Source organism: Delphinapterus leucas, chromosome 10 (genome assembly GCF_059928025.1).
Source record: "Delphinapterus leucas isolate spDelLeu-1000000601 "Yukka" chromosome 10, BTC_Dleu_Yukka2, whole genome shotgun sequence".
Lineage (NCBI taxonomy): Eukaryota > Metazoa > Chordata > Mammalia > Artiodactyla > Monodontidae > Delphinapterus > Delphinapterus leucas.
Window position 1 is genome coordinate 88,601,881 of NC_143138.1, and position 14,026 is coordinate 88,615,906.

General features: G+C 35.0%; 1 protein-coding gene across 1 annotated transcript in view; it reads right to left on the reverse strand.

Annotated features, from left to right (window-relative positions):
* The window catches only part of CNTN3 (contactin 3), a 243,292-nt gene that overhangs the window by 191,680 nt on the left and 37,586 nt on the right, over window positions 1-14,026 (reverse strand). Inside the window, exon 3 of the mRNA XM_022572541.2 lies at window positions 6,987-7,162. Within this exon, the coding sequence (XP_022428249.2) occupies window positions 6,987-7,162 (176 nt within the window). The remainder of the gene's footprint in view (window positions 1-6,986; window positions 7,163-14,026) is intronic.

The window sequence follows — 14,026 nt, forward strand, 5'->3', positions numbered from 1 at the left end:
AGAGCCAGTCAAAAAGTTAAAAGTAATTTCCTTTAGGAAAGGAGAAATAAAAACAATATGGGCAGAATCTGACATTTTTCTTAAAAACAAACAAACAAAAAACCGCCAACTATGTGGAAGTTTGCACATGCTTACATTATTTCAGATATAAAAGAAAAACTAGAAGATGAAAGGAACAATACCAATAATATCTCATTCATGATGTTACAAAAATTCAACAACTTACTGGACAACAATAGTACAGTATGCTGGAGGAGGGAATTACAGTGTAAAATGCTACAGAGTCCTCTAGTGTTGGACATATTAATTAAATTTGGACTTTGTTAAATGCGTGTACTAAAATTTCTAGGGCAATCACTATAAGAAAACAAATAGAGTGTATAACTTGTGATGTTACTCAGGGGGAAATAAGTTCTCAATCAGTCCAAAGAGAAGAACACAAATATTAACATTTTCATATTAATATATTAATATTTAAACTATAAGGCAAAGTGCTTTATTAGAGAAAGCGAGTCACCTCATTTGGACCAAAAATATACCCATTCTAAACTTCTATACATCAATAACTTACTAATTACAAAAAGCAAAACAGAAATACTAGATAAACTGAGAAATCCACCATCACTGTGAGAGAAATTGATAGATTAATTAGATAAAGCATCATTAATAATATATATATGATTTGAGCAACACAATTGCCAACTTTAACCCAAAGAGCATAAGGAGGACACTTCTCTGGTCAATGGGTCACTAGGTTAGAAATCAGTAACCAAAGATGACTAGAAAAACTGCATATGTTTGGAAATTTAAAAACACATGTCTGATAACTCATGGATTCAAGAGAAAATCATAATGAAATCATAACATGTGTAGAACTGAACCATAATAAACATGCTATATGTCAGAACGCAAATTTAAAGCTATACATATTTAAAATAGACCAAAGAAAGGTAGGAAGGTAATGAGTTACCTATATAACTTAAGGGACTAAAAAAAGAACAATAAAATAATCCAAGAAGCTGGGAAGAACAATAAACATAAGAGTAAAATGAATGAAGTATAATAAAAAGATTCAAAGGTAAGGAATAACAACATCAAGTTCTGACAAGTTTGATACTAAAATAATAGTTAGAATGAAATAGGGAATGTATGTATAGATAAGGCACAGACAAGAAGGACAGTAAGAGAAAATGCTTTGAAACAACCTTTTGACAATACATTAGAAAACATAAACAAAATGGATATAATTCCTAGGGAAAAAACACAATTTTTCACAAAGGAGACAATATGGTTACTCCTATTAACTATTCAAATGATCCAATCAATAGTTAAACTATTTCCTGAATGAAAACTCCAGACCCAGATAGTTTTATTTGTAAGTTCTATGTTTTATTCAAGGAGTAGATAATTCCAATATTTCTCAAAATTTTATAGGGAATATAAAATAAGGAGTACTCCCCAGCTCATTTATAGAGATGAATATAACTTTGATACTAAAGCCAAAAAGGGATAGTATGAGAAGAGAAAACAAAAAGAAAAGCTCCTATATTGATATATATGCAAAATGCTAAATGAAATATTGAAAAACAGATAACATCCAACTATTAAAAAAAAAAAACTTACACAAAAGCCAAGTTGAAACTAAACCAGGACTAGAAGTTTGGTTAATACTAAAAACTGTTCACTGCATTAAAAGGTTAAAGGAGAAAAACAGCATGAATATCCCAGTAAAAGTAGGAAAAGCATTTACAAGAATAAAGCATTCCTGATTTAAAAAAAAAAAAAAAAAACTAACATAGAGAAGAACTGCCTTAACGTGATAAAGAGTATCTTTAAAATATATAGTAAACATGATACCAAATGGTGAAATGTTAATCTTATTCACTCTTGAAAATCAAGAGCAAAACAGGGATAGGGATATTCACACTCAAAATATCTATTCAACACTGTACTGGACTAAAGAAAGTGCACTCCTATAAAATATATAAAAGGAGCAAGGGTTGATAAGAACAGAAAAACTCTCACTGCTTGCAGATAATATGATTCTCCAAACACAAAAGCCCCAAGAAGCCAGACATGATGACCACACACTGCTTTTCAGTTGGTTAAGAATGGCCTCATCCATCAATTACACTGGTAAAGCTGACTTCCCATCCTGGAATAAAATAAATCGGTACCTCTACCTCACACGATATACAAAATCAATTCCAGATAATTAAAGACTTAAATGTAAAGAGGAGAATATTAAACTTTTATAAGTACATTTAGGAGAATGTTTTTACCATTTCAGGAAAAGGAAGAAAAAATTTTAAACAACTCATGACAGAACATGAGCTATAAAAAAATCAGTACTTTAATGTAAAATTAAGAACATCTGTTTATCATCTGACACCATCAAGGAAAAAAAAAGCCACTAAAAAGAAGATATGTATATAACTGACAAAGGATTAATCCAGAGTATACAAACAACTCTTAAGTTAAAAAAAAAAGACTACCATACAGTGAAAAAGTATCTGGATAAGAGAAACATAAATGGTCAGCAAATCTATGAAAATGAGCTTAACTTCATTGTAATTATAGAAATGCAAATTAAAACCAAAATTACATTTTAATTTAAAAATAAAAATGCAAATTAAAAAGTAAAATACAATTTTATATCCACCAGATTTGCACAAATTAAAATGCTGAACAATAACAAATGTTGGCAAAGACGTAGATCAACAGATACAAATATATTGTTGGGGGGAAGTTGTAGATGTAGGAATGCTGTCTGATGTCATTACATAAAAGTTTAAGAAATGAAAAAGGTAAAACAATTTTACATGTTGCTTAGAAGCACATACATATTTATTCAAAGGATTAAAAAAGCACATATAATTCAGAACACGGGCCACTTATTCAGAGGGAGCTTAAGAGAGAGAAGATAATGTCATCAGGGTGAGTTATCAGGTAGCTTTAATTGTACTTTGAATCTTTAAATCTTAAGATAAGTGGTGGCTACACAGAGATTCTTTACACTTTTCTCCATACCATTTATACGTCTAATATAATTCATGATCAAAAATGTATTGCACCTCAAAAATGGTTAAAAGAAAACCATTTTAATAAAGAATGACAGGAAATTCAAGAATAAGAGAAGTAAAACTAATTATCAATAAAGCAAAGATATTTGGGGTTTTGGAGGTACTACCCTCACTTTTTGTGGTTGGAATTAAGAATCTGACAAAAACATTTGCAAATATATTAAACAAGCTTCAAAAATTATACACATGCAACGTAACAGTAAATCATTGAGAAAATGTCTACAATTCAAACATTGCATCATTTTACGTATCTTCCCCCTCCCTAAATTTTGTGATTGCTCCACAAAGAATCTGTTAAAAGGAATAAAAAATGCCTACAGAAAGTACGCTTCTTAAACTATAAATGAGCTTTTCACTTTCATTTAATTACAAATACTATTTTTAAGCATCTTGAAAATTAAGATAAAATTTCACTGGATTTTCACCAGTGTTAAAAGTGGTGCATTGAGGATAATGTCATTTACTCATTTCTCCATGAAGCACATTTTAAGTACTTTGTCCATGGCTGACAGAAACAAAGAAGTATTACTAAGCATGCAAACATAGCTATACTGAATAATTAGAACATTTTTTCCATGACAACACTTTATTATCTACTTACCTGTGGCAAAAACAGTCACGGTTCCCCTGAACTGGAGTCATGAGCATCTAGAAGGATGTATATGTAGCAGTGCAAGACTCTTCTTATTAACCCCTTCTTTCAATTAATGTATTACACCCCTTCAAGGTTGTCAAGTTAAAGGAATGCTCTCTTATACCTGGTAATTTGGAATCTCTGATGTATTAAATATCCTCCACGTTTTTTGCCACCTTCTTTGGTTTCTTTACCAGAAACCTATATCTCAAACATATGAATTCAAAAATTCATTTTTTATATTTCCAGTTTAATGTGGCATCAGGCTAAGAATAACCAATATTGCTCTTTGTAACTTCCCAAAACCACTTGTGAAAACGCCAAAAAAAAAAATTGCAAAACAAAAGAATCTCACGTACATCAAAAACTGCAAAAGCAATCAAATGCCAAGCATATGAGTAAATAAAACTTATGAGGCCGATGAGGCAGACTGTGGGGAAATACAAGGGACTAAATGGTAGGTACGTCCTGGGTTTTCTGTATAAAGAGAGAATTCACAACAAAGGTAGGAAGATAATTTGTGCCTTATTCATCACACGTATCCTGATAGGATGCACCCCAAAGAGAAACTCAAGGACAGCACCAAATGAAAAAAAAAAAAAGAAAAACTTTTGTTGGAAGAGGCAATCCACTCACTATGTGCTCTTAGCTTCCTGTTAACTGTTCCTGGATGTGCCAAGAATGAAAGGCCCAGTTGCTCCATTTCTCAGGGATGTGTTTTCAGAGACCAACCAGGAGGGATAAGACAAGCTCTCCCTCTAGGACAAAGAGCAGGCTTGCTTACTCCCTGCTATAAAAGAGATGGATTCACTAATCTCAGTGTTCCTCAGCTGCGGGTGTAGCATCTCTCCTGGCTAAATCATATCACTTCTGTGGGACTTGGGGGCGAGCCCAGGAATATCATGTCTTCTGCTAGCATCCATGGAAGAGTAGCAGCCTAGCTTATTAGCTCGTAAGTAGGGTAAAATAAAATCCCAGACTCAACAACTTTATCCCACTTGGCCTATAATGTTCCGGCCAGGAAGTAGGGGCAGACTGCAAGAGACACGATATAACTTTAGAAGTATTTGCAAACAAGTCACTCTCTCCAGGAAGAAAAGACTGAGGAAAAACCTACAAGTTAATGATACTTCTCCAGGTATTAGAGGGCATCAAGGATCTGTAGTAGAAAAGTAGCAATGCTTAAGAGGAATAACGTATTTCATGAAAGACTCCGGGGAACAGGGAATTAGACTGGAAACTTCACATTCCCCTATAGATCAGAGAAGTGAATCTGATCTCTGCATGTGGCAAAGAAAGCAAAGTCAGGGTAATCGATTGACATGTGTTGACAAAGGCTGAGTTTGGACAAAATTTGCTTTATTAAAGGTATTAAGCATAAAAATGGAAACATCAAATGAAAGTAGGAGGAAAGACTGCCTCTAAGATCCAAAATAGCATTTCAGAAAACTGCCTATATCTTCAGAATAAAACAAACAAATAGATGTGGCTTCAATCAATCAGAAACAGAAATTCATAGGAAAGAACAACCTGAAATAAACAGTATTTCAAAAAATGGGACAAAAATAATGCCTTTCAATCCTTTTAAAAATATAAATAAATCAAACATACAACTAAAAGATGCAGGAAATTTTCCTGAATTGTGTATGAGATGGCTAAGTATCGATATAATAAAATAATTTTTCAAGTTGTAAGCAAAGCAAATAAAAAAAGAGATCTAAACCCATCTGTATGCTGGAAATATATATATTTATCTTTATATATATATATATATATATGTTTTTAGCTAAAAGAATGAAGAAAAAAATTATCCCATAGTCAACCAAGAGAAACAAAAAATAATTACAACAAAAAAAGGAGGTGGGGGGCTTCCCTAGTGGCACAGTGGTTGAAAGTCCGCCTGCCGATGCAGGGGACATGGGTTCGTGCCCCGGTCCAGGAGGATCCCACATGCCGCGGAGCGGCGGGGCCCGTGAGCCATCGCCGCTGGGCCTGCGCGTCCGGAGACTGTGCTCCGCAACGGGAGAGGCCACAACAGTGAGAGGCCCGCGTACCGCAAAAAATAAATAAATAAAACGGGGGGGACTCCAAAAATTTAAAATTCTGGCTACTAGAGAAGTAAACTTTTATAAATTAAAAAGTAATTTTATAAACTAAAAGATAAACTTGTGTAACATAAATATGACATATAGCTATCAAAAGGCCCAGAAAAGATACAGGTTAAAAAAACAAAAAACAAAAAACCTGTTCATAGACGGAAAAGAAACAGAGGAAGCAGAAGAAAGAGCAAGGAAGTTTGAAAAACGGAACACACAGAATATAATGGCAGGAACAAAACCAACCATTGCCATTATAAAAACAGAAGCAATAGAATAAGCCATGCATTAAATGACACATCATCAACTTATTAACGGTCTGTGGCAGTTGGGGGAGACTACTACCACATTAAAAGAACATTTGCATTCTAATTTCAGAATAATTGAGGTGTAAAGAACGAAAAGAAATCTTAGAACCAAGGTAATGCTGATATGCATTATATATGAAACATACAACAAAAACGAAGAGAGACTAGTAAGAAGAAACAAAAATTAGAAAATAGTCAAAAGATAGATCAGGAAGATAAACACTAAATTAGGTCTCTGGTCCCAATTCTAAATTCCCTGCTAAAAAGCATGTGGTTTTCTCAGGATGGGACATGGGTTCACCCTGGTCCAATTAACAAGGTACAAACTTGGCTTCCAGAGCCAGGCCTCAGTGGGGGCCTGTGTTGAAGGTCATCATGAGCTGGGCAAAACTGCAGTGGAGGTCAAAGATATGTCACGTTCTTTTCTTTCTCACTGTCTTTGTTCCTTTATATTTTCAGATTTGTTAGATGTAATTCTCTAATTTCAATGTTCTGCCAGAATGAAGGTCATGCCTGACAATTCGTTCATATACGTTTCAGTTCTAACATAGTACAAAGCACAGAGTAACTAATGAATAAATACATCCTTAACTAGATTCTTTTTCCTCCCCTAAACAGAATGCTTACAAAATAGTAAAACAGATAACACACACACATACACCCACATTCACATACACCCACATTCACATACACACATTTTAAACTCTGATTTGTACAGTATATAATTCAATCGTATTGAATTACTTTCTCAACCTATTTCCTTAATTAATAAATTCCACATATTGTTTCTGAAATCCGAAATGACCACACAAATTCAGTTATATATTTTTAAATGTTGGACTTATATGTGTGAACATATACTTACAGGCAAACTGGAGTTTAGCTTCTCTGCTGACAATTGTTCCAACTGAATTTGTTGCAAAACATTGATAACTTCCTGTATCCCAATTTCTGTTGGGGTTAATAACCACAAGATTTCCTCCATTCAACTTATAACGATACTCCATACTCAGATTAATATCGCTTCCATTCAGCTGCCATCTGTAAAACAAATGTCCAGGATTTTCCCCTTAGTATATTTAAACTTTTTAAAAAATCTGCATTATATCATCTACTTTAAACATCAGCTCTCTTATAAATGAAAGGCAACAAATATATCATTCAATTATTACATAACTGAAAAATCAAACATGCCTAAGTTCTGTTATCAGAAACAAAAGGTTAAATTACAGTAGAAAGCACAAGAGAGTAGCATCTAAAAGCGAACGATTTTTCAAGATTTTCTGAAGAGGTGAGAATAGTTTGTTCACTAGGGGGAAAATTAGGCTTGGTCTGTATAGACAAAGATGAAGTAGAAAGTTGAGGTAATTATATCATATACTTCAGGCCAGTCTCATGCTGCCAAAGAAGGGGGAAAAGAGCACATTTCTTTGATTTATCCAGACTGACTGAGCACATTTAATAAATTAATTGGGTAAGTGCTCGACTATCCATTTCAATTTGTCTGAGTAAATACCTGTCCCGGAGGCCCTCCGCTCTTCTAAGCCATCACAGTGATATTTACTAAATGGTACACTGTGGTAAAAGATCCTAAATGCCACCTAGGGGGTCGGAAACAGTAAAGGCACTAACCCCAGAGCCATATTTATCAATGGGAAGCCGAAATAAAAAAAGAAAGAAGCTGGTTTTTAAACAAGAGTTTTCAAATAGAAAAACCAGTATTTTTTAAACAGCAAGCACACCTGACACATCCAAGTAGATTATTACCTTTAAAAACTCATTAAATATTGCACAATCTCAAGAACACATCCATTGTATAAATTAAGCCATCTGTCTCCTGGAGGACTTGATTTTTATAATAAAATTACACTGGTATCCGTTCTATAAAGTTTAGAGTATTATGGCAACAATCTCAATTGCTTTTCATAATAACTTTGAGGAAGTGGTTAATAAAATGACCATTTCACAGATGAGGATTTCAATAAAACAGCTGAGTGAGTTTGCAACTCTCCCCAAACTATTAATTACTGGATCAGAACTAGTACCCATTTGAATTCTAGCCCAGAGGTCTTTAACCATGTCATGGGTCATATAAAAATTGTATTAATATATCAAATATTTAACCTGGAAATAGTAATATTGTGAAAGCATAAAAAGAGGTGAAATGTGAACATTATCACAAACCAAAGCACATAAAGGTAAATGAAATATTATACAGCTGTGAAAACGTATGAGCTTTTGCAAACATAGAAAAGTCTTACAAAGGTGAAAACATTTTTTATAGTGCAATGTGATACCATGTATATAAAGTTTTAAAACATATAAAGTAATATTAAGAATGTATTAAACATTTTAAAATGTATGAAAATGAATCACTTCAAGTTTAAGGTACTTAAGAGCTCTCATGGAGAGAAAAGTGAGAAAGGGTTATGGGGCAAACACTGGGAAATGTAGCTTTTTTGGTTTAATTTCCTAAACTGAATAGTGGTTATATGGATGTTCATCATTACACTTAATTATATGTTTATATCATTTTCTATATCTGAAATAGTGCATAATAAAATTTTAATAATGGAGGCTACAGAAAATGAATAAATTTAGAAGTTTAGTTTCTACAGCTCAAAGCAATATTATATCATTTGCTCATTTTAAAAATCAAGACTTTCTTGATTTTTCTTTCTTTATGCACATACAAGTCTCCCAGGTCTAAAGCAATATTTCTTCTGAGAAATCAAAATGAAATTAAGAGGAAAAACTGGAGGCCCCATGTCTATTCTTTTGAACTTAAAAGAGCAAAATTACAAAGAAATATGAAAAAGCCATAACTGCTTTCTCGTTTGTGGCAGACTTCCGCTATGGGTTTGATTCTGCTTTGTTTGTAGAGTAACTCTCTTATGCTCCTTCCCAAGGCAGGTCCATATTTGCATGTCCATTTTAGGTCACTTTCTTCTCTTCTGACTTTAATCCTGCCCTTAGAGATCTGAAGTCAAACCACGAACACTTATTAACCCTTCTTCATCTTATTCCTGCCCAAATCCTAGAACCACAGAAACTCAGAAAAGGAAATGAAATCAAGGGAAATTGACCATCTGCATTCTGTCTGAATACTCTGCACTCGATACACAATGTGGTCGGCAGACCAGTATCATCAGCATCCTCGACACCATCTGAGAGTTTGCTGGAAATGCAGAATCCTGGGTTCTATCTGAAATCTACTAAACCAGAATGGGCATCCTAGTGAGATCTGCCAGTGTTTAATATGCCCATTCAAGTTTGGAAGAACTGGTCTATAATATCCCGAAGAAGCAACCATGGACTGCCTATAAGGGACATAGGTAAGAATTCCCTGCTCTTGATTTAGCCTATTTCATATTCAACAACTATGATTAGAAAAAGCAACCTTCCCTTCCTGGTGAAAAAACATTTATTGAGTGCCTATATGTCAGGCAACTTTCCAGGTTCTAAGAATGGGGTGAAAAAGGTCCCTGCCTTCATGGAACTTACATTTTGGGGGAGACTTTTTTATGATTCATAGTTCCTACCCTTTCCCTCTTGTCCAGTCCCAGGCTCTATCCAATCCTACCATGTAACAGCAGAAAGAACAGAAATGAAATTCAGAAACAAGTGCTCCATGTTTTATGGGTTGGACTCATCCCTCACCAGCTGTGTGACCATGGGCAATTAAGCTAACTCCTTTAAACCTAAGTTTTTAACATGTAAAATAAAGAGAATGTCATCTTTCCCATAGGGTTGTTCTATCAATTTATTTAGACAATGTATGTAAAGCCGGTGGCTCAGGACAGCCAGCCAACAAATGGGCCGGCACCATTGTTAACAAGGGAGGAGGTTCCATCAAAGGCTGCAAACCCATCTGTCTGCTTTGTTTTTCTCTTCTGCCACCCTCATAGAGTAGACGTGGGTTATTCGTAACCTGCTTGATTCAATGCTTTTGGTCATCTCCTCTCGTGTGGAATGGGCTGTGTCTTCCACACAGGGTTTGTCTGCATTTGTACCTGCCTGAGAAGTCAGGGAAACACGGGACGAAACACATGCTGGGCTTGACCTTCAAAGAATAAATCTGATAGTAAATCACAAGTGGGTGGGTTGAATTTTTAAGCTGCAAATGGCTTGCCAGTTACTCAATGGTTTAATACTTGCAGGGGAGGAGGGAGGGGAGAACTCCTCTAAATGCAAAGCAGGAAAAACATAGTTAATTTCACATACTTTTTGAATGGAAAACTCTCATGACAAAGGGTACTTGTGGCTTTGTTACCTACAAAGAACAGTTTGTACCAAGGAAAAAGGATTTCAGCTCCAGAGTCTAGAATGTTTACGGCCTGATGAAGCATGTCTGACGGCTTCATTTGAAAATTCTGTTTTCCTGTTTAGCTGATGAATAATAAAGTACGATGGCTATGTGGAAAATTGTAAAGCTAAATAAAAATACAGAGAAGCACTTCTTCTTGCCCATTTAATAGCTGGAAAGATTTAGAGATCATGAAGTATGTGGGAAAATACCGTATTTCAGTAAGTGTCTAAGATCTAAAAGCTATCATCTCGAAGTTTTGACTGAAGATGCAAAATGGAAAACATTTCTTCTATTATGCATAAGTGTTTCTTACTTCTTTTAGCTCAGTCTTTGTCATATAGACAAAATCTCTATATTATTTCACTATGTGAAGGGGTAAAAGCTACTCTCTTTTACGTATGTTTCTGCTAGACCGAAAGTATAAGTGCATTTGTTTGAGCAAACTCTTAGAGCAAAGATATACTTGAGATACTCTGAAGAAGGTTAATTTTCTTTTAACAAAGCAATATCATTATTTCTCTCCTTCTTATCACTATTCATCATTAAATGGAACTCATCCCCAGGTGATATAAAATTTCTTAATATCTTATTAAACAATGGTTGTTTTTCCTCTTGCTGAAAATATGTGAATTCAAAAGGGTTGTGTCTTGGTTTAAACTCTGCAATGTGTAAGCAATCTCTGGGCCTGGGCATCGAAATATTATTTTATCCTGAGGAAAGAATGTACTTAAGTTCCTAATACAAACTATTCATATTTGGGCCCGATTTCGGAATATTTCTAATATGATCTTCTGTATAAGAAATATTCACGAAAACTGAAGGCACACACATATACTCCTTAGACAAAGAACGTGTCCAATAAATCTACAAATTAGACTTAATTCCTTTGCAGTAAATTGTAATCCAGCTGTTCAGAGTTCATGAACATCATGCATGGTGGTAAGACTGTGACGGGTAAGTGGCACACTCGGGTCATAAATTTGGGAAGCTTTCAGAGGTAGACACTTTTAGTTTTGCACATTCACAATCCTTTGTAAAAGTTACAGATGTCTGTCTACCTTATGAAGGAATTTTGAAGTTCCTGAGGACTCTAAAATCTCAGAGTGAAATCTTTTTGAAATATGGAAATTGTTTAAAACTTCATAAAAGTAACATTTGCATACCCCAATTCCATTCCAAAAGGCTTAATGCAGTGATCTGGAGTAAAAGAAGACAGCTCTGGGGCTCTTGGGGCTACGTACACCAGCATTTCAATCATGTAACATTTACACTGTGCTCTAGAATCACACTAACATTGTAGCTTTAGCTCAGTGGCAAATGTCACAAGATTAAGCACCTCTGCATAACCATCATCCCGTAACACTCCTGAATGATCTTGTAAGTGCACTGTCTGCCTTCAGTGTTCAAACGCTCATTCTCCATGAATTAGGATTTGCTTTCAGGATCCACAAGTAAGAAATGGTTTATTATTCATATTTCACAGCTCCGATTCTCAGGCAATGAGCTCTCATCCCCCTTAACTGCTTGGTGTGGAGCTTACATGTGAATTTGTTTCTAGGCCAATAACTTGAGGTTGGGGGTCTGGAAGAAGTCCTGGGCCACTTACTCTGATCGCTGACCTGAGGCAGCATGGATTGGATCAGTCCACTTCTAAGTCTCAGTTACATCCTCTACACAACAGGAAGCTGGTATCGACCTCATTGGAGAGAGGCTAGGGAGGTAAAGTGAGCATGAAAAACCGGGCCAAGCCTGCCACAATAGAACTGTGAAGGCTATGGCACTTTTTCCCCTAAAAATCTCAAATACAATTTCTTTAAAACATCGTACAGGCCCTCATGTTAACAGTTTCTGAATCTTGAATATAAAACATAAGGTATGTGACATGAGAGATATTTCAACTGGTAGTTATTACTTTTAAGTGATGAAAACTACAGTGGTGACTTCCAGGAGATAACTAAAACATCAGTAATTGAGAGCACGTGAATCGCTGCCTTCCAACACAAAGAACAAACTATGTGTAAGACTGTGTGTGTGTATGTTTGTGTGCAAACACAAATTTACATGACAGTGAGTTAAATCAGTATCAAAAGCCTAGATTCTCAGTGTTGAGAGGTGCTTTTCAAACCATATAAGCTCCATTGGAGGATGACTGTCAATCACTGCTGAATTCCCACCATCGGGCATAATAGGTTATGCATGGTAGGTGCTCACAGAAGTTTCCTGAATTGGAACAATCTTATTTTACCCTCTAACTTAGCCATCACTAGCCTCCATACAGTCGTCCCTAACTGTGGCCATCCATATTACCAACAAACATCTCAAAGACAGGGAATGAATGCATAATTATTTTCGTTTACCATACGAGTTATTATTTATTTACCATACTAGCTATTATTGTACATGGCAACCTCTTACAAAAAACCACACTAGTATGGAATGAAAATAATGAAGATAAACATAGATGTATCTTGTTTTCAGTATAATTTAAGGCACCGAGTCCTAAACTGGGTCTTCCACTAGAACTTTGTAACAAGTCACCCTTTGAAATTGAAAGTAACAAAACTGAGTGACAATAAATTGGGTGACATCAGGTGGTTTCAAAATAATCCCAGGATGTAATTCAGCTCATGGTTGATTGTATTAATATTGTCCTTCAAGATATCTACACCCGTCTGGTCAGGAAAATGGAAACAAAAACAATATTCCAAAGAAAAACAAATATCACGTGTTAGACTTTGATATAAAACCAAACAAAAAGGACAAAATAATCTACTAAAATCTTGAGGGGCCTGGGGCTGGGTTTGGAAAATATGCCCACATTAAATACTTGTTAAGTCAACAGGCAATACTTTATTTGGGGTTTGAGAGGAAAATTAGGAATTTAGTCACAGAAGCAATTTGTGGTTTTAGATGCAGCTTTCAAGTTAATAAGCAAATGAATTTGTGTTCAAATGCAATGTTTGTTAATATGTTTACTGAAGTGATGAGAATAATTGCAGTCCTTGAAAGAACGAATGTCTGCATTTGCATATTCAATACTTTATCCAAAAATAACTAGTTAGGCTTCAGCAATTATTGCTGAAGATACAAATGAGTTAAATTGTGATGCTGTGTTTTTAAAAATCAAGTTTTTAAAATGTGTTTTATGACACAGATTCCCATTTGTCACTCATTGATAAATTTTAAACATATATAATAAAAAAAGGAGGCAAACAGAGATTAAAGCTACACTGCGATTAAAAACAACTGTTCAGTTTACATAGGTAAAGCCTTGTTCAAATTCATCACTGATTGTTTTCCAATTACTCTGAGAATTATAGAAGACGGCTGCTATTTCTGCCTTCCCTGCATCCATTTCAGCTTTTTCTGGTAGCATCTTTCTCCTTCTCCTTTGAAGAGGCCACTCTTCCCAGGGCCCAGGAGTGGCCAATGAGCACAGTCCGTATCTCAGGCCTTAGTGATTAGTCAAGAATACAACTGTGACCCAAATGATTTAACTTGTGTTTGATCAGTATGTGTTTTCCTTCCCCCTTGTCTCACTACCAAAACATAAGACCAGCAGCAAAAAGATGTTAATTTGTTAACTGTCATCTTTA